The sequence below is a fragment of the Artibeus jamaicensis genome, unplaced genomic scaffold, assembly GCF_021234435.1.
Source record: "Artibeus jamaicensis isolate MK-2021 breed Jamaican fruit bat unplaced genomic scaffold, CSHL_Jam_final contig_76, whole genome shotgun sequence".
NCBI lineage: Eukaryota > Metazoa > Chordata > Mammalia > Chiroptera > Phyllostomidae > Artibeus > Artibeus jamaicensis.
In genome coordinates, this window is record NW_026521954.1 from 5,878,253 (window position 1) to 5,900,513 (window position 22,261).

Below are 22,261 nucleotides of genomic sequence, written 5' to 3' on the forward strand. Positions count from 1 at the left end.
AGATTTTTAACAAGATCGTGAAGGTAGGACAGACGATTCCCATATACCCCACATTTGATTTCCTCTACTGCTAAGACCTTGCTGTTGCAGCCTGAGGCATTTGTTACAATTAATCAACCGATACTGATATATTATGATTAACTAGAGGCCATAATTTATTGGGAGTTCTTTAGTTTTTACTTTATGTCTTTTTTATGTCCCAAGATCCCATTCAGGTTACTGTACCACATTTAGTTATCGTATCATCCTTGGCTCCTCTTGGCTGTACCGGTTTCTCAGACTTTGTTTTTGATAACAAAGCATTTGGGGACAGTATGGGCAGGCATAGCGCAGTGTGTCTCAGCTGGGATTTGTCTGATGTTTTCCCCATGATTAGACCGGGTTTCTACATTTTGGGGAGGAAGACCACAGAGCTGAAGCGTCCACTCCCGTCACACGGGGTCAAGATACAGTAACACACTCTCAACACCGGGAACGCATTGATTTTTCACTTCACCCTCGCATAACTAGTAGGACTCAGGTCACACTTCTGGTGAGCTTTTTATGTGTTTTTAATTCATTTCTCACTCTTTTTTCTCTCGGTATTTGAGTTTGGGTGAATTCTGTTGACCTATTTTCAAGTTCACTGATTCTATCATCTGCCCTGTCGCGTCCACTGATGAACCCACAGAAAGCATTCTCACCTACGTTTCTGTGATTTTAGAGCTAACATGGTCATTTGACTTCTCATAGTTTCCATCTCTCTCTGCTGGAATTCTCCATCCACACATTTATATTGTCCAGCTTTTCCACTGGAGCCTTTCACATGCTCATCACGGCTCTTTAACAGTGTCTTCTAGTTCTAACATCTGGGTTACATATGTGAATATGATTTGTTGCTTTGTCTATTCACTGAGTATTGCATTTTGTTTACTTCTTTGTTTGGTAATTTTTGTTGAAATATTAACATTGTGTCTAGGACTGAAATAATTACTATCAATCCCTGGAAGTAGACACACCTCCTCTTCTGTTGGCCTTCTAGTGTATTGGGAGGGAGACTTTTCCACTTCCAGTGCATTGCTGGCTGCAGTTTCTTTTAGTGTTACCTTGTGCTTGGGAGTGGGAGGAAAGGCTGCTTTTCTGCAGGACTTTTCACAGTGTTCCTGCTCCACCCTCAGCCGTGGACCTTCCTATGCACCTGTGCTTCAGAGAGGCTTTCTCTCCAAGCCTTTGTCCATCCCCCAGCAGTGGATCGCTGCTGCTTGTTACTAAGTGGCTGCTGGTCAGTGGCAGGGGAGGCAGGATGCGCTGATGCCTTGATCCAGGCTCAGCCTCAGGCAGACTCTGCATCCTGCACCCCAGGTCCCAGTGTGACCTTTCCCCTCCCCCAGTGGTAGGAGGTTTCTTATGATCTGCTCCCAGGAGATCGTCTGCCCCTGCCGAGATGTACAGTGTTGTCCTTGTCCTCTTTCCAAGCCATAGGGAATCTTGACCTGTGACCCGAGTGTGGCAAGACCTGCTGTCCTTCCCCCCAGTAACATAAGGCTGGTGTTTCTCCCCTCGTGGGGAGAAGCCTCCTGGTGCACTTTCCCCCTTCAGCAGCCCCTCCCCTCCTCCGCACCTGCACCACCAGGGAAGCCTTTTCTCACCTGTGCCCAACCTCTCTTGAGCATCTAGTGCAAAGCCCTGAAGAGGGGCCTCTGAGTGGGTGGGAAGTCCCCCTGCAACCTCAGCTTCGAGGGGCTCTATACCCTCACACTTGTCCACACTTCACTTTCAGCAACTTTTCATTAGAATTTTTAGCTAAATTCTTCCTATGAACTTGCAAGAAAGACCCATCTTCCCCTGTGATCTTTCATGTTGGTGAGTGCATATAGCCTGTGTTATTATTATTATTATTATTGATTTTAGAGAAAGAAAGGAAAGGAGAGACAGACATCCGTTTGCTGTTCCACTTATTTAAGCATTCATTGGTTGGTTCTTGTATGTGCCCAAGGTTGGCCATTTAACTTCTTTCCATGTGATTCAAAACAGGCAAACCCCAAGCACACATGAACAATTCTCTTTTAGAAAGACCACTTGAGACATTCACTGGAACAATGTTACTGGATCTCAAAGTAGTTATATTCCCAAATACATAAGAAGAACAAAGAAGAGTGGGGTTCTTTTCTTGAATGTAGACATATAATTCAATATGCCAAGTTAAAATGAAAGAAAAACAAATTGAACTAGAAGGGAGGGCATCCTGACAGTAAATACTAACAAATAACGTAACACTTCAAGGGAGATGCTACAAGAAGACCCATTATACTTGAAAGCTTAGAATAACTTTTCATAGCAAGATGTCATTCATAAAGCTGTGGGTTGTGTGACTGGTTTGTTCCTTTTGTGCCTAATGTTTGTATTTGTGACCTTAGCAAACTTTCAAGATCGTGTTGTTTAAACATTTTTATGTAGTCTGCTGTCCAAACCCCCCTAATAATACCAAGTAACATTTCACATAGATCTTGAAATAGGAAAAGAAATCTCTTAGAATAAAGGTCATTTACTTCCCATGTAGTTTATTTAAATGACATTTTATTATAGAAACAGTATAAATAGAGAAAATATTTATGAAGCTATTGCTACAGAAGACTCTAAAGTTAAACAAAAGACTATGTGGCACAAAAATTATGGTGACTCACCAAAAATTTTTCAGATACTCAAAGAACGTTTCACCTATGGTATACAAATAAGAACAGAGGAAAAGAATACATGAGGAGAGGTCAAGGTTGCTATAGGAAATGTGTGCCCTGAAGTACAAACGCATAATAATGAAGGCGCTCGTATGTTTTTCTCTCACTATTCTCATGGGACAGCTTTTGAATAGACCCTGGGTGTCTGTCACGTAAAGGAAAGACAGAGGACAGTTAGTCCAATTGCTACAGAGACTTGTGTCCTCATACCAAGTTTTTTCAATGGAAATGTTTAAATTAAACTACTCATGGCCCTGAAAAACATTTCATGTTCAAAGCCACATATTATAGTCGGGCCACTATGGCCACAAACCTTTACCCACATTCAACAAATCACTCAGTTAGTGTATTTGGTAAAATGAATAAAATTCATAGAAGAACTTTGAAAAGAAGGTACTTGAAAGGTCATGAAGTCATAGAAAATACAATTTTAAGCTCTGGATTTGGAAGGAAGTTTAGCCGTTCTGTATTATAATTATTTCTCAAGACTTTATTTTTTCTTTCTTTTCTTTTTTTGCCTCACTCTTTGGTAACTGAACAAATTCTTAAACTGTACCATCATACTTTTCTACCTTCTCAAGCAAATAATTCTGAGCATAAATTACACTTTTTATTAATGACTCAAAATTCTCAGCTTAAATGAAAGTGAATTCGTTTTCTCTTGCTGTGTAACAGGTGATCACATACTTAGTGACTTGAAAAACACCAATTTACATGCTCACAGTTTCCACGGGTCAGAGTCTGGCACAATTTAGCTAGTTCTTTGCTCGAGCTCAGTCTCAGAAGGCGGCATTCAAGGTACTCGCCAGCTGTGTTTTCGTCTGGGGGTGTGAATGGGGGTTACCTGCTCCATCAGGCTGTCGGAAGGTTCATTTCCTTGTGGTTATGGGGCTGGCGCCCCCATGACCTTGCCAGCTGTCACAGGACTTGCCAGAGGCTATTTCCATGGGATTCCCCTCTACCTCAGAAACCGAGAAATGTTCTCATCTCAAATCTTTTTCATGCTTCAATTCTAACTTCTTCTGAGAGCAGCTCATAAGATTAGGCCATGTCCATTTGAATAATCTCCTTATTTTAAAGTTAATTGTGTCTTGTAGCATAACCTAATCCTGGGATTTAAATGAATTCTTTTCATAGTCCGGGGGATTATTCAGGGTATATAGGAGTGGGAAATCTTGGAGGCCATCTTAGGATTCTGCGTAGCACAGAGTTTATGGAGTGATGGGAACATAGACTAAGAAATCTGATAGGAAGGGGTTTAAAAACCTAAACTTACCAGCTAGTATATAATAAGTGCCTCACAAATACTTGTTGATTGGATTATGAAAAGTGAACAAATGAACAAGAAATGTATAAATGAATGAAATCAACACTTCAAAACCATTCATTATCTAAGAAGAAAAAATTGAAGGGTAGTCATAAGAATGAAAGGAAATGATACCTGAAAGCTTGGCACAGATGACATTCAGTAAATTGGTATCTATTATTAATCTTTCCACAGTGGCGTAACAGCTGGACTTACCATTTCCTTGGGACTTTTAATTTCCCCTGATTTGCTGGTGGAGTCTGCGGTTAGCATCCATAGTGATCCTGCTGCCCGCTCCCCCTCCCCCCCCTTGTTTCTTCATTTACATAGGCCACGGCTCCACCCCTTCTTTACAGTGTTGCTCCATTGTGGTCCCCAGCGTCTTGGGTTTGTGTTTTGTGATGCTTTGTGAAAAGGAAAATATTCAGCTTCTTTTAGAATTTGTCTCAGGAAATATATTATGTTAGTAAAATGCAGCTAAAAATAATACCTTGAAAAATATTACGACTGCTTTTAAATCATCTTAATTCAGAGATCCATTTTAATGTATGTTGGCCATTTTCATTTACTGAAACATAGCAATACTCCTTTCAGAACCTTCCAAAAATTAGGAAGCAGTTCTTTGGAAATCACATCAGTCAACAGCATTTACTGGAAAGTGAAGTGAGTCAGAAGTACACTATGTCAATAAACTATGTCAATAGTTTATACTCTCAATTTCTACTTCCAGAAAATTTCAAAGAAATCTCACACATCAGTTTCAATGATTAATAGTGGATTGCATTATTATTTCTATTGTTTGGACTGGAGAAACAGAATAGACAATGTAACAAAAAGACCTGGATAAATGCAGCAGTTTCTGTTTACTTTGTTTCTTGTCTACAGGGAATTAGACATTTCAGAATATTAGAGTAGAAATTAGCCACAAAATGATGTACTATTACATTAACAATATATTAACCATAAGTCAAATTATGCCTTCTACCCTAAAATAACTTCACAATTTTTAAAAAAGAGAATCATGTAAAACAGTACTTAGAAAATATAAGGAACTTTCTTTGTAGTCTTGACTGTTTCTTTCCTTTTATCTGAGACACAGACGCCCTCCTGTGGTAGCCTGTGGCACTGGCTACCACAGTGACTGCTTTTAAAGAGAAATTTCTGCTTGTCTGGCACAGACAAGGCCTTCTAAGGCCCGGGCCACTCAATTTTTGAGGCCCTCAGTGTATGTAGACATTATCAAAAAGAAATCTAAAGGGAATAGAACATAATTCAGTGCATAGAAACAATCAGCACACAAAAAATGCAGTGAAACATGATGTTGCTTTTTACAATGAGAGAAAAATTTTAAAAATATTGATTTACAGTGTATGATTAAGTAGGTAGTCTATGCATGGGACCAGATTTAAAAATATATAATCATCCGCTTTCAGGGAAGTGCATTTATCTTTGTGGCTGTGGCACAGCCAATCTGCTTCAGAGAGAGGAAGAAAGTGCTGTGTTTGGTCCTCTGCTCCTGGGAGGCCTGGCTCAAGGCTTGCTCCTTCCCAGCTCTCCCAGGTCCTGGCCGCTGCTCCCGACCCCACCCTGCTCAGTCTTGTGAACAGACAAATTGTCTCGAAAGACGACTGTAAACTCATTTTGTTCATCAAAGCACAGACCCTGCTCTGTTTCCGTCTGTTTCTCTTCTGTGTTGCTCTTGGTTCTGTTCAAACCATGAAAGATAAAAATAAAAATTGGGAGCATGCTTTAGACAGGAAGGGGGCAGTCTCCTAAAACTTCCACTTGAGGGGAAGTGTCAGTTTAGGTAGTCACAGCCGCAGTGGTTCCCAGGACCCGCCCTGGATGCTGCAATCAGGATTTCTCAGAGCAGGTCCAAGCACCAAGTGCTGACTCCAACCTGCAGCTGATCGGATTCGAGAACCACTGGGTCAGACAGCACACAAGCTTTGGCGCCTGAGCCCAATCTGTTCAAGGCCAACAGGACACACCTAAAGTTCAACAAGGTCAGGTTTATTGACTCTACCACAAGGGAGATTTCATGCCAAAGGAACAGTGATGTCTCCCGGAACAAAGGCAGGGATGGAGTTATTTTAAGACAGAGGAGTTGGGTGGAGTTGTGTTTGGATGGGCTCAAAGGGAAACAGAGCTTGTGTAAAATGATCGGCTTCAGGTTGGCCCTGCGAAGTTGGCCCAAAGCTCAGTTTTCTTAGGGATGTCCATCTTGAGAGGGATGTGCAGTGTTGTATCCAGGGACCCTTTCTGAGAAGTTCTGCCTGCGGTTGTCGGTGGAGACTGCTTTTCTATGTCGACGTGACTTGGACAAGAGAGGTGTGTTGCTGTCTTTTGGATAGGATTTCCAGCAGTGAAGTTTTGGATAGCCTGTGATTTTGGAAAACAAAGTATCTCAGTGTGTAAAAAAAGCAGCAGTCACTCAAAGAAGGGGATGCATGACAGTCGCAGCGCGTTTGGGGGAGAAATATTGAATCTTGTTAACTCTGTAGCTGGCTTTGTCTGTGTCTGTTATTCCGACCTGATAAAAGGCAGGGTGGATGTATACAGTCCCAGCTAAGTTTCCCTTTTTAAAACATGACCACAGGGTTACTTCCAGAAGGAAGATGGAAAAGAGAGTCCTCACGTATGAGCACATACATGTTCGTCATGCATTAATTCAACAGAGACTTATTGGGTGCCTGCTATGTGCTAGATCCTGGGTTAGGCTACTAGAAATCTAGTGATGAACAAAAATTAGCCTCTGTCCTCAAGAAACTGTGACAGGTTGGAGAAAAACATAGAATAACAGGCGATTATGTTAGGGTATGAGAGTGCTGCTACCTGAATGAAAAAGTGTTATAACTTGACTCAAGAATAGATGCCATGGATAATTAACCCAGTCTTGGGTATTCAGGCAACTTGAAAAACGTGACCTCAGGTTAAAGAAGAGAGAGGATTAGGGTGGAGGGGATGAGGAGCCAGGGGCTGAAATTTGGCAGGAGAGGAGAAAGAACTTTAAAAGCAGAATCATCTGGGTTCCAATCCAGGCTGTACCACTGGGTGGGTATCACGGTAACTCCAAGGTGCACTTTTCTCATTTGTAAAGCGAGGGTAACAAAACAAAGAAACATTCACGAGTGCCAGCCAGAGTTCTAAGTGACAGGATTGCATCAATGAACACAAGGTGCAAACTCCAAGACCCTCAATAGCCTGAAATAAGGGGTGGGGGGATTGCAAAAAGTAAATAATACTCATAATTAAAATGCAAAGTATTTACTGTGTTACATAATAAATGCAGAGTGGGGGGGATTGGATATGCTGGAGAAGTAATGAAGTGACATCTGTCAAAACACCTAGCCATGGCATAGGGACTTTCTGGTGAGGTCAGGTCATAGAAGCCATGCTTGGCTAAGCTACGGGCAAATAAGGTACCTGTGCCAGCCACAGAGAAATACCTACCCTAGTATTTCCCTTTTCTTCTGAACTATTTGTTCTTCTAGTTTCAAAGAGCCTGCTCTGTACCGTAGACAGACCTCGCATTCTACACCCCAACTCTGGCTCATAACTTAGAGGGTATCCGCATTGACAGTATTTCAGGGAAAGTCACCAGACTGTGGTTGACTTTGCTTGCAAACAGTGACAGCAATTGGAGAGTTTAAGGCAGGGCCCTCTTTTGCTGGTAATGTTCTTAGTTTCTCTTAATTTATTCTTCCCTCTGTTATGCTCTGCTTTGAATCCAAAATTGGTTAAAACCGACTCTCAACACCCTCCTGTAAGGTCCATGGCACCCTATTCTTCAGTCCAGTTGTAGCATTTCTGCGCTCTCCCAACCCACCTCCATCATAGGTAGAAATATGATGAAGGGATTTTGTTTCTCACACTTACTAGGGTGGAGGGTGCTCTGTCCACATGGTGAACAGAAGTCAGGGCTGCCAAATGGCCTGCAATGCAGGGACCAATTCAGGTTACTTTTAAAAAATTCATTCAATGTGGTGCTTGTTGGCAGGTAGTGGGGTGGATGGAGGTAGAAGAGGGTATAAGGGGGATAAATGGTAATGGGAAAATACAATGAAAACATATCCACTCAAAATGCCAATAACAACTCCATTCAGAAACACTGAGTTAGGTCCTGGGGCTAGAAGATGGCAGCAGAGTAGATGGGAGCTGAGTCCACTTGCGTCGCCACCAGTCCAGATTCTCAGCTGAACTTCCCACAGTCAACCTGAACAAGCCACTGAACCTCAGCTGGTGGGAAGTTTGGAGCCTAGGAGTACAGAACGTGGTGGGCACCATGCAGTAAGGGGATTTTTAAATCTAAAGCCCGTAACCCTGTGCGTGGCTCCTGTCACAGCTGAGAGTCCAGACAGAAATCCTATCTTTGAGGCTCTCTCCCCTCTCAGAGCCAGGGGCCTTAGTTTCACACAAGGACCTCCAACTGAAGTTGGAGGAAACTTGGGGGGATCTACTGAGATTGTGAGACCCAGGCTGCACATTCACAGTGAGCAGTGCCGTGGTGGAAGTGCTGGCTTGGAGAGCTCTAACAGGGGCTCAGACTACTAATGGACCGGTTGCCGCTCCCACATCTGCAAGAAGCACCTACCAGCTGCAGCCAGCAGTGACTTTGAAAGCTGTGTTTCTTGGGGAGGTTTTATGTGCAGAGAACCAGAAAACGACTCAGTTCTGCGGCATGGGTACGGAAGAGAGACTTTCAAAAGGAACCGAAATGTGGACTGTCAAGGACCTCATGCACTGCTGCTCTGCTAGTGGAGAGACCAGAGTGAAATTGCAGCTCCAAAGCTCTCTCTCCTCTGGGAGCAAGGGGCCTTAGCTCCACGCAGGGATCCCCTCTCCTAGACGGGGAAAACGTGGGGGATCCACTGAGTCTGTGAGACCCAAGCTGCACGCTCACAGCATGCGCATTGCCATTGTTGAAGCACCAACCTGGGGAGCTCGGGATACGGCCTCAGGCTGTGCAAGGGTCCAGGTAGCTGCACCTGGGTCTGTCAGAGGCACCTACAGGCTGCAGTCAACAGTGACTTTGAGAGACCTTTTATTCTTTGGGAAGGCTTTATGCGCAGAGAACCAGAGAGTGACTCAGTTCTGTGGTGTGGGCACCGCATAATGACTTTTAAAAGGAACTGAAATGTCCACTGTCAAGGACCCCATGTGCAGCTGCTCTGCCAGCAAACAGACCAGAGTGAAATCACAGCTCTGGGGCTCCCTGCCCTTTGAACTGGGGGGCCATAAAAATACTCACAGCAATAGAGTGGAAAGGGTAGGCTGTGGGGTCTCTGGTGGTAGGGTGCAGTGAGGTTGCACCACACTTGTGAAAATCAGAGAATGCAAATTCAGCATGAAGTGCTTCTAAGGTTTGGGTGTGAGGCTGAAGAGCTCCCTATATGAGCTCAGACTAGGAGAAAGCATGCTGGTCCAACAGGGCCTCTAAGGAGGTGGCAGACAGCAGTGGCATAATGGGGATCTCTGGTTGTGGGTGAGGTACCAGGGGGAGACCAAAACAGAGAACTTGATGAGTGGATTTGGAAAAAGAACTGGTTTCCCCACTCTCAAGCACGTGTGTTGGTGGTGTCCTGCTTCTCCACTATGAGCTACCCCTTCTGCTGTGGCTGTGAAGAGGGACATAACAGAATGGGAAAAAAATTTTGGGCCCACTCTGAACTATTCTCAGCTGTGCCAGGCCATGCTGGATCTTTGGGTCCTTTCCTATTGAGACCAGTTGGGCAGAGGGATCAGGAATTTGTGCAATGAAGGGTTTTTTGGGCTCTACCCTACTGGACTTGTAAGCAAACTGGGGGCTGTGTGAGGTAGAGAGTTTTGGATTGTGTCTCCTACAAAGGCTGTGAGCTAGGAGTTAAACAGGTGAGAATTGAATGCCTGGGATACTTTGGAGAGAGGGAAAACCACTCTCAGCCTACAGTCCCCTGGGAAGGGAAAAGAGTACCCATCCCTCTCCTGCAGGGTTGTAGGTAACACTCCCCAGTGGCAAAACTGTAGAACAGCCCTGCCAGGTCCAAGATTCTACCACTGGGTGCATTTCTGCAGGGGGAAGAAAGAGAAACTCCAAACAGAGACTTTCAAAGTCTAAGACATTTGGAGGATATTACTTAGGAATAGAACAGAGAGCTTAGCTTCCTACCCAAGGCTTGGAATATAAAAGAGTTTAGTCCCTACCTGTGGTCTGGTCTTGCCCCAGCCCCAAGAGGAGATTTTTTTTTATCTATCTCTTGAAGTCCAGAGCTGCTGAGCTCACTCCTGCAAAGGGGAAAGTTGAATGTACCAATTCTGAATCAGCAGTGAACGTACCTGAGGAAGCAAGTGCCTGAGTGTCTTGCAATGACTGAAGAGCTTGCTTTGAGTAGGGGCTACTGCCTCCTACAGACAGCAGGACCAACAAAGTAGAAAGCTGCTAGCACTATCTCAATAGATCTTGTCTCAGCCTATAGTCCCTCATCAAAAGGCTCTAGAGAAAAAAATAGGCAACCTCAGGGAAGGGCAGAATGGCTGAAAGGGAGAGGTGGACCTCAGGGAGCCTCAGCTCTTAGAGTTGCCAACAGCTCCAAGCAGGAAAAAGCTGACTCTTGTGTCCATGACCCCTCACATGTATAAGCAGGTCCAATAAACACAGACACAAACAGCAAACAGCCTGGTAGCTACAGAGAGATAGCCTAGGGCTGGTTACACACAATGTCTGAAAGGAACCTGTTTCTGAACTCCACCCAACTGGACCCAGAACCAACAAAATCACTGGTGGACTTCAGTACACATCAAAGCTCAAAACAAGTAACTATACAGCCAATGCACCCAAAGGAAAATTCCTACGTGCTCCAGACTCCACTGGGAACAACACCTCTTCAAGGGGCAGCGACTACACAACATCCCACATATGGAGGTAATGGCTGCTATTACAATTACCAAGCCTGCAGGGATAACTATACCCACAAAACTGCCAGCATTTAAAATACAGCTACAACAAGGGAAGGGGGGGACACACAACCCAGAAGAAACACTCCTGGACCATGGAGTTCAGGTGTCCTGAAAGATCTAACCCCAGCAATCATAAAAAAATTATCATACCAACCTAACACACAGAGATCAAGTGGAGTAACAGAGAAAAATGTCCCAAACAAAAGAACAAGTGAAATCCCCCCAAAAAGAATTAAAATATATTGATGGCATGGAAGTAACACAAATACCAGACGCAGGGTTTAAAATAATATTTATAAAGATGCTTAAAGACCTTAGGGGAAGAATAGATCATCTTGGTGGGAATTTAAATAAAGAGATAGTAAATATTAAAAAGAATATAGAGCCCTGGCTGGTATAGCTCAGTGGATTGAGCTCGGGTCTGCGAACCACATGATCGTGGTTTGATTCCCAGTCACGGCACATACCTGGGTTGCAGGCCAGTTCCCAGCAGGGGACTCATGAGAGGCAACCATACATTGATATTTCTCTCCTTCTATCCCCCTTTAAAGATAAATAAAATCTTTAAAAAAAAGAATATAGAAACCATAAATAAGAGCCAGTCAGAAATGATTATAATATCTGAAATAAAGAATTCGCTTGGAGGAATCAACAGTAGGTTAGATGAAGCAGAGGACTGAATCAGTGAATTAGAGGACAAGATGACAGTATGTACCCAAGGAGATAATGAAAAAGAAAAAAGACTTAAGAGAAACAAAGAAAGTGTAAGGATCCTATGGGATAACATCAAGCAAAACAACATCTGCATCATAGGATTGCCAGAAGGAGAAAACCTATTTGGAGGACTAATGGCAGAAAGCCATTATTTCCTAAGGTGATGAAAAAAAATGGCACACAACTTCAGGAAAGACAAAGTCCCAATAAAGATGAACCCAAAGACCTACACCAAGACACATCATAATTAAAATGAGAAAGCTTGAAGACAAAGGCAGCAAGAGAGACAGTCAATTATATATAAAGGATTCCCCATTAGAATCTCAGCAGATTTCTCAACAGAAACAGCACAGGCCAGAAGGGACTGGCAGAATATATTCAGAGAAATGAAAGCTAAGAACATGTAGTCCAGATACTCTACCCAGCAAGACTATCATTTAAAACCAGAGGCCAAAGAAAGAGCTTCCCAGACAAAGTAAGGTTAAAGGAGTTCATTATCACCAAGAAATGTTAAAGGACCTTCCATTAGAAGAAGAAATAGAGAGAAAAACATAGGTACAATATAAAAAAATGGCAATAAGTAAGTAATTATCTATAATAGCCTTAAATGTAAATAGATTAAATGCTCCAATCAAAAGATGAAATGAAACTAGACCACCAACTCTTTTATATACTATTTATATAAATACTTAATATTTATATAAAATATGCTATTTTATAGGGCTTATCTAAAGTTTCTCTCAAACTGATTTAAAAGAAGAGTTTTTCTCCTAAGCAGGTGAAAAGGCCCTGAATTCTTTCACTGATATGCATTTCCTCATCCCACTAATAATAAAAAATGAGGTGTTCCCTATTGCAGACTCTATTTTATTAAAAGAAAAGTTTGTGGCAGGAAGCGCCTGGAATGTTATTCTACTTTTAATTTATTGAGAGCTTATCATCCACGTCAGGTCTGGGCAGCCCAGTCTGTCCGTCACCGTTACCTGTGGGCCTCACTGTGTGCACCCAATGAGGGTTAGTTGCTTTGGATCCTGGGTATTTTACTTTTATGTAGATAAATAACAATCAAAAAGGGTTTCTATATACCATATTTTCCCTTTACACTTAGCAAGTGACCTCAGCTGCTAAAACGTGAACAGAGCAAACTCTGTGACAAATGCTATTGAGTCTGGCTGGACTCAAGACTGTCCAGTCTGCAGAGCATAGAGCACTGAGCCATGGTGTGAGTAGATCACTCAGACCTACGAATGCTTGTCATTGTCGGACTGGTGCTTTGCCACTTGTCTCAACAGCACATCTATCGGACAGATCCACTTCAAACAACATTATTTGGAAGTCACTAGTAAAATGTTGACAGAAACCATCTTACATCCCAACTATGACCCAAAGAAGGAACAACTGACTTTACTCTGCCATATCAAACCACTGTTGTGGATCAGTGAACACTTTGTTTTCCCACTTGAACTTGAGCTCTTCGGAAAGATCACTCCTGCCAATCTTGCGGAGATGACGAGCCAGAAGGCGAAGTTTATCCGTGGAATTTGGGAGTGACTTTTTCCAGAAGCAAAGAAGTTCGTGGATCTGCTCTGTGAGATCGTGTGGGCTCTTCAGTTTGATGAGCTGAATGGTGCTGCGGCGGAGAGGGAGGGACGCGGAGAGACACAGGGCGTTCTCCTCCGAGAGCTCCTCTGCCAGCCAGTAGAGCAAGTTATCCCACAGGGCTTCTGCCGGGCACAAGGGAACACTGGGTTAGGACTCTTTCTCGGGGCATGTGCTTATTTCACCTCTGTACCTGTTCACAGGAAATCTAGGTGCCTCTGGTTTGTCCCCTGAGCAGTGGAAAGATTTGGGACCTCCCAGAGGATGGTTGAGAGCTGCTGAATTTCTGGGGTCTTCCCCTGAGGGAGCACCTATTGCAGAAGGTTGGAACTACTTCCCTAAGAGCCAGAGAAGCTGGTTCAGTGGTGTGTAGGCCCTGGCCCAGATGGTGTACTTACGACGAGGCTGCAGACAAAATCTGACATTTTTAACAACCCTGCTTTAAGTGGCACTATGGTAAAAGGCATTTTTTTTGTTCAAAAAATACTTTGCTTAGTTGGTACTAACCTGATGCATAAGTTATTTGAGCAGCTGGAAAATTCTCACACACCCCCAACCACAGACGCACACAAACTCACTGAGGGAGGTCCACTACCCAAAGAGCAGTTCTGTGGGTGGTTCTTCACCCCAACAGTGCCCCTGCCCTCCGGGCTAGTGTTTAGAACCGCAAACACCTCTGTTGTCTGTAATCAGTATGTTCAACATACCTCTTCCCTTGCCCTGTGACTCCTGTCTACCACCTAAACCCATGATTCATTTTCTGTTGTTATTTTCTTCATCATGTAACTCAGACACATCACTCAGAAAACCCCGACCCACTTTCCCTCTCCATCCACATACCAGCAGGAGCCTGCCTCACAGTCACTTGTTCCTCCTCTCATGCTCACCACCGCCACGTGTTCCCCACTCTGGTGTGAATGAAGAATATCTGCCACCTTTTACTCAAGTATTCCTTCCACCAACCTACTTGCACAGATCGCACTTGATTTTACACTATGAATCACCCACTTCTCTGTGGAGGCTACTCCGGAAATAGAGTCAGCACATCCTTGCTCTCCACCGTCACCTTCAAAGCAACCTCCTGCTCCCATCATGCAGTATATTGATTTCCATGGCCATGCTCTACGGCCAGGCCTTCCCCTCCCTGTCCACATCATGTATCTGTTGGCATCAGACAGCAGAATCATCAGCAGCTGTGTTCATCATCAGTAATGCCATTGACCACACGGTTCCTTAGCCTTGTCAATAATCAATGAGTTGTGTGTAGGTCCTTATTAGAAACTAACATTCATGGCCAATTCTCGAGTTTCATCATCAGCCAGAATTATTCCACCTCCCCAGCCTCAGCCTTTCAATATTACTGCCCACCAGCACGTCCTCAACTTCCACAGGCTTTGTCCCATTGCTCCTGCTTCATGTTCTTCTTGTCCCCATCGCTACTAATCTAGTCATTCCTTTGATGGCCCCAGTCTTTCATCATCCCCACTGGGTTTCACATGCCGCTTCTAATGACCAGCTGTACATCCAGGCAGGTGTTGCATCTTCTTTAAACTCTGTTGTCCGCTTTAGCTTTCATTGCCAATCTGTCAATGCTCAGTTCTGCTTTATTCACACTGCATTTAACTACTGGGCTGCCCAGGGTTATGAACCTATGCTGAATGTGATCGACAAACTCTTTGCTTTTTATACCATTTGAACCCTTAGCGGCTTATAAATCCATTAAAAAATCTTTTTCCTGTACTCAATTTACATTTTTCCAGAGCAATCACCCAAACTTCTACCACTCTTAAGTCCCAAACTCACACTTGCTGTTTCCCTCAGCCAGTTCTCCTTCTTCACCCAGCGCCATTTGACCTCAGTTCTCATAACCTTCTTTTAATTTCAGAATCTTCTTACAAAATTTCACTCCTCATGTTCGCCAGATTCCACCCTCTGCACTGTTTTTCATCAAGTAATTTCACTCCACACCTGTTCCCTCATCTCCTCCTCGCCACGGGTTCTTGCCATACTTTTTACAAGCACTCTCAAGCTTCTTCTTTCTCTGCTTCTGCTACTCTTTCAAGTTACTGAGCTGTCTCTCCCTTTCCTTTTACCATAAAATCTTTTATATTTTTGGAGCTAAAGGACAAAGCCCTCTATTTTATTATCATTTTTTAAACTTTCAGTATTACCTTCTATTGGTTTCAGGTGTACCACATAGTAATTAGACAATCGCATACTTCACAAAGTGTTCCCCCTGATATTTCTGGTGCCCACCGGGCAACATTCATGGTCATTGCAATATTATTGACTATATTCCCTATACTGTGGTTTCTCTTCAGATTGTATACATCTTTTGCTTTTTACTATGAAATCTTTTAATGTCCGATGTAAATTGATGCCTCAAGTTCATCACTACTGACTCACTTCTTATACCCTTGCTTTAGGGATTCTGTACCCTCTTTTAAAATTACTGAAGCCTTTCCAATCTTCCCAGGGCCCTCCTGATTACTACTTACAACAGCTGATGCTCAGTCCGCATCTTCTCGGACTTCACAAGGCCTTTTACTCCTTCCCTTGGGCTCCGTGGCCAACTGAGGTTCTCCCCTCCCCTCTCCTGCACAAACTTCTTTCTGCTTTGCTGTCTCTTGCTCATGATGCTGCTGAATTTCTGCTTCCTTTCTCAGGCCTCTTCTATCTCTATCATCTTCCCTCAATGAGTTCATCGGCTCTTACTGTATTAACTATCTCCTCTTTGTGAGATAGCCCAAATCTACTATATGTTCCTCTGTGGCTTTGTTTTCCCAAGTCCTGGTATGGCATTTGCAATGTTCATCTCCTAATTATCTTAACCAGTATGTGCCCCAGCAAATTCAAGCCTCCTTTGTTTCAAATCAAAATCAGCTTCAGCCTTTTCCTCTCTTCACCTGATTCTTCACTCTATCAGCTTTTAAAGTAAATGTGACCATTCAGTTGAATAAGCTAAAATGTGTAATATTATTCAAATTTCTTAAAGCCTATTTCTTAACCCTGGTACCTAACTAAGTCCTATACGTCCTAACTCTAAACATGTCTCAGACACTTCCCCCACCTCCCAGACTTATGACTCCATTTCAGTCACGACCCACCTCTCTATTGGAAAGACTCACAGGAACCGGGGCTCTAATCCATATCTCTGCTATCAGTTTTGACTAATTTTAGTCTTCTATCTAATTGGTAAAGAGAAGTTCTCAGTCTATCCTGATTTTATTTGTTCCTTGTTAATAAATGTCTTTTTAAAAAGATTTTATTATTTATTTTTAGAGACAGGGAATGGAGGAATAAAGAGAGGAAGAGGCATGATGTTTGATAGATACATCGAGGAGTTACCTCTTGCACACCCACAAGTGAGGAACTGGCCTGCAACCCAGGTATGTGCCCTGACTGGGAATTGAACCAGCGACCTTTTGGTTCTCAGGCTGGCACTCAATGCACTGAGCCACACCAGCTGGGGTAATAAATCTCTTATAAGCTACCATGTATACTTCTTAGCTTAGCATTTAGAGCTTTTTATAGTGTAATCCTGCTGTAATGTCATCTCTATTATCCTTCCTGCAACAGCTCAGATGGCTTTGGTTGTGCAAGGCCATGTGGTGTCACGACCTAGGACTTTCTGGTGCTTAAAGGAAAGACTGGGATGGCCTGTGCTGCCTACTGGTCATGACAATGGCAGTGAGAATGCTACTTTCATGTGAACATCAAATTCTTCAAAAGTTAAACTTTCTGGGCTCTCATCTACTGCTGTTGTTTTGATTTGGTTTGGTTTCTTATTTGGGGGCAGGATTGGGTTTGTTATTTTGTTTTTGCTGTATTACCTGCTCTGTCTTTGAAAGCAGTTTTATTGCCTCTGAGAGGATCTGTCACACTAAGGTTTATTCCCATCTTACTTTTTTCTGATATAATTTCAGTAAAGCCCACACATTTTCTCTACACATCGATAAAGGCAGCCACTGAATGGAATGCTTTGCCATCAGTCATGGGTCTGACATGGTAGCAAAACACACTCACATATGTCCTTTGAAGACCAATAAATTATCACAGTAGTAACTATTAACCTCACAAAATGGATTGTCTCAAAAGCTAAAGTAGAGTAAAAGTATCAAATTCCACCCTGAAACCTGCATCGTTATTATGTAATCGATTTATGCATAACCACAATCAAATATCATAGCTTTCCTTTTTGGTTTCATCCAAGATACCTCCATTTAAAGGCTACTGCCCTTAAATGCAGATTTGAAGTGACCACACTTCAAGACTCAGAATTGATAGTCAACATTTCAGAACAAACTGCAGCGGTCTATTTATCAAACTAAGCAATTATTAGTTATCTTGATAAATTAATACTTAGGAGGGTTCATATATTTCTTGCAGGTTTTAATAACCTTTTAAGTATGTCTACATTCAAGTATCTTTTGATTTAAGTGTGTGTGATCTCCAAAGGAAAACAGTAAACTGATAAATCTAATGTTTGTTTAATCGCAAAGTTCTCATTTTTTAATAAAAAGGTCACATAAAGTACAAAATATAAGAGGAAGAAGGCACCTCTGTAATAAGGACACTCTTACCTAGAGGGTCTGTAGAAATCCTTTTGGTACTCTGTGGCCGCTTGATTAATTTTTCATGCTATTGGGGGAGGAGACGCAGAATAAGTAGAAGAAATCATTAACTTGTGAACAAGCTACAAATAAATACACATCTATCTGAACCTCACACCTATTTGAAAAAGCAATGAATGACGTACCTTGCAAAGTTAGATTAGGTATTTGTGCACGCATACTCAGTGATTGCTTTCCTGAGATAAGGCAAAATACATTAAAACAAATCTTTCAGAAAGTGTAAATTAAGAATACACATTTAAATATTATTAATGCAGACACATTATCTGTGAGTAAGCATTTTTCCAACTATAATTTGTAACTATTAAAATCGGCAAACAGAGAGTGAACTGCAAACAGAATTTTGGGAAAGCCTTCATGGGGCAGACTTCAGCTTGGACACCCAGCTCGGGGCCTCGCACCGAACGGGTACGGAAACACGAGTTTTAGTGAGTAAGTGCATGCATCAGTGTGCATACCTGATGTTGAAAACAATCAAGGCTTTGAGCAGATATTGGTCTACAACCAATATTTTATCAAGAAGTAATCGAATATAGAACCATTACTTTTCTACACTGTCTGCAGAGGAACTCTTTGTTCTCATTTCATCCAGGATCACTGGAAATGGCTCAGGAGATAAATGAAAACGGTCTGGGTTTGGAAACCTGTTCTGCGCTCTGGACAGTTCATCTCCAGCTCAGCTCTGAAATGCGATTTATATATTTTTTAAGAAACACACATCACATTACACAATGGGATTCTACTCAGCCATAAAAAAAGAGGAAAATTTTACCCTTTGCAGCCATATGGATGGGCCTGGAGAACATTATGCTAAGTGAAATAAGCCAGGCAGAGAAGGACAGTTACCGTATGATTTCACTCATATGTGGACTCTAAGAAACAAACTGAACTAACAAGCAAAACCGAGACAGACTCTGACGGAGAGCAGATGACAGCTGGTGGGTGTTGGGGACTGAGCACAAAGAAGAAAGGACTCATAGGCATGGACAACTCTGCGGTGATTGCTGGGGGCAGGGGAGTGTAAGGAGACTAAATGGTAATGAGAACAAATACAATAGAGATTAATTAAAAAATAAAACAATAAAATTAGAAATAAAAACATATCATAAAAATCTGTACAAAAATGTCCGTAGCAACAAAAAATGGCTTGCAGTAGCCAAAAAAACTGAAGACAACTAATATTTTTCTCAGTAGGCGAATGAAGGATGGTACAGCCACACTACGAGTTACTTTTCAGTGACGAAAAGCATGAGTCACTGATGCATGCAACGACTTGCACGAACTGCAGGGAATTATGCTGACTGAGAAAATTCCGGTTGCAAAAGGTCACCTGTTCCAGAGTTCCATTTTCATCACAACCTTGAAATTACAGAGTTATGAAGACATAGAACAGATTAGTGGTTGCTAGGTGCTAGGGGTGGTGGGGGGTGGCCATGAGGGGTAGCTAGCACAGGGGAGACCTTTGTGATGATAGAAGGGTTCCGTATCTTCAGTGCAGTGGCTCCCCCAATCTCACATGTGATGAAAGTGACATGATGTAAACGGTACATTAAGTCAATGACAACTTCCTGGTGTTGATATCATACTGTAGTCACGTAAAACGTAACCACTGAGGAAAGCTGAGTGATGACTACGTGGGACCTCTCTGTTAATCTATAATTGTTTCAAAATAACATTTTAAAGCCTACTTTAATGATACAGTAAAGCCTACTTTAATGATATAATGATTGCAGTGATACAATAAGGAGGAAACTATGCTAATAAGTAGGACACGGTCTAAATCATAATGAGCACTCAATACAAATTGATTAAATATCTATTATTTTGTAGGTATTTTTGTCATAGATATTATGTAAACATGTATATAAAAATTCCATTAAGAAGTTTTAATGGGAGGCAATTAAGAAAGAACATAAGAATAACCCAAGTTCAAATATACTAATACTGTAGCACTGCAAAAGAATTGCACAGGATTATCAAGACATCAACTGTGTGCTTAAAACTCTCAAAAATGAGAGATATACCAATTTAAATAGTGCATGAAATTCTATCATTCTCATCAAAGGGCATACGGACTCAATTGGGTCTGGGGCAAAAGATACACATTGCATGTTTTCTTTTCTTTGTATAAATAATTCCCCCTCAGTCATTTTTGTTCTTCAGAGATGTCTCATAGCATCATGATGCATTCAGAGTGATTCTAGATTTTAAATATATGTATTTTTTCACATGCATGAAAATTCAAGCCATGTCCTTCATTAGGCAGGCAACCATGGAAGCTGTGTGTGGTGACCGAGCAGCATAGGAAGTCCCTGGCTCTTTCAGATGTCCTGGCACTGTGCTAGCTTGCCTCACACATTGCCTCTTCATCGGGGATGTTCAGTGACCCTCTTACCTTCCCTTTCTTTTTTCCTGTATTGCTGGATTTTTATCTGTGCATTCTTTTCGCCTTGTGCACTACTTTGTAAATCTCACTGGGGCTCAGACTCAGTTCCACGCCAAACTAGAAAGCTTTTGTTCATCCTCCACAGTATCCCCTCCCACGGATTCCCAGGGTCTGTATGTGGTTTCCTGGAGGACTCCCTCAGTGGGACTGTCTCTAATTATTCCCTACTTTCCTCTCCCATTTCAAAAGTGCTATTCTGCTCCATCGTCTTAGGTCCTACTATTCGCTAAAGAAAGGTTTGTTATTTCTCTGAGGGATCCTGGTTTATGTTGATGCTTCCTATAATTTCACACATATTTTAGAGTGCTGAGTGGAAATAATGCTAAAATTATATCTTTGAATCCTATAGTAATATCCTAGTTTAAATTTTAACTTGGGTGTTCACTAATTCTGTGGGCACACATCATAGTACTATTGCCATTTAGCAAATAGAAAAATACTAAGTGGTAGAGCATTCCTCCTGAATTTCTACTTGCCTGCAAGTTCCTTGGTGTCCCCTGTAGAACCAGCACTTGTGTAATACTGTGCTTAGGATTTCATGTCACTTGATGCTCTAACAGGGATGCCACATTGCATTACAGCGAAATGTCAGTGCAATGCATTGAGAGAATTTCACAAGTAATTATTACAATATCACATGGCAGCAACTTCTCCATGCAGCCTTAACCCCCACACACTTATTATAGGTTTTTCTGGTAAATAGGTCATTTCTTTAGTAGTTAGAAGATATACAGGTGAAAGTGGTGTGAATTATAATAGATCAAGGAAGTGTATCTAATCAGTATATTTCTCTGTGTCTTTAGCAGGGATTTTACCATAGCCTTTTAGATACCATGACTAAGTACTGGTTTTCACTGCTTACTGTGTTCTATATTTATTTTGCATAGAGGCCTCTTCGACTAAGTCATAGTTGCCATTTGCTTAACTTGAGTTCGTCTTTTGCATCATAATAGTAAACATTTATAGTCTCAATCTTTATAATATACAAATCCTACAGAATACCATTGTAAATAAGTTAGAACACTGACAAAAGAAGTCCTCTGGTCAAAAGATTAATGTTAGCATAAGAACTTTGTGCGGCATTCATGTGCCCCACAGAACTACAAATCACATAAAAGCTTCTATCATTGTTGAGGGAGGACACACTGGTATGAACTGGCTAAACTTCTGGTTTCCAGTAAGCCATGTAAGAAGCCAGAAGTTGTCATTCTGTCCTGACGACAAGTAAAAAGCTGAACAAACTGTAAAAAGTCAACAACTCTCTTCAATCTGTAAGGGAAGTAAGGTCACATGTCAAGCCTTTGACCTGAATTGGAGAAGAGTGATAAGCAAGCACAGAGAACAGCTACTTTCCAGAGCAAAAACTCACAAGCACTGACCACGTGGGAAGTGGGCCCTGGATAAGAAAGCCTGAACTGTAATCCACAAACTGCAGAGACTCAGTGTCTTCAGCAGTCTGAGAGTTACAAGCTCCGGGGCACCCAGTCAAGGAGGCCCCCACACTTTTGTGGACTTCCCCTCCAGGACCACAACCAGGCTCTCACAGTGAATATCTGAAACCCATCCCCATGGGTTGGGGCCGGCAGGGACTGGGCAAAGGAACCATTTTACAACAAATCCAAGCATGCTGTTCTTATCAAGACCTGTTTTCAGAAGAAATTATTTAACCAAAGCCAAACCTAGTGGGCATTTATCACCATCTAATTAACCTGGGGGAAGGGAAATGCCCAACACAGAGGTAAAAGTGGCAGACATATAAAATAAACAAGCATCTGACTTGCTCAAAGAAGAGGAGAGAGAACAGCACAAAAGAAGAATGACTTCATAGTCCGGGTCCTAGTCTAGACAGCCTTTGCCCTGTGAAGTCCTACAAGTTGAGACAAGCCATGTAGACATTTTTGCTGTACTCCCC

The 22,261-nt window shown here is 42.2% G+C and overlaps 1 protein-coding gene across 1 annotated transcript in view; it reads right to left on the minus strand.

Annotated features, from left to right (window-relative positions):
* Positions 1-6,263: 6,263 nt before the first annotated feature.
* The window catches only part of DTHD1 (death domain containing 1), a 60,978-nt gene continuing 44,980 nt past the window's right edge, over positions 6,264-22,261 (minus strand). Inside the window, exons 9-11 of the mRNA XM_037131560.2 lie at positions 17,853-17,910; positions 13,079-13,394; positions 6,264-6,402 (exon numbers count right to left, since the gene is read on the minus strand). Coding sequence (XP_036987455.2) covers positions 6,324-6,402; positions 13,079-13,394; positions 17,853-17,910 — 453 coding nt within the window. The 3' untranslated portion in view covers positions 6,264-6,323. The remainder of the gene's footprint in view (positions 6,403-13,078; positions 13,395-17,852; positions 17,911-22,261) is intronic.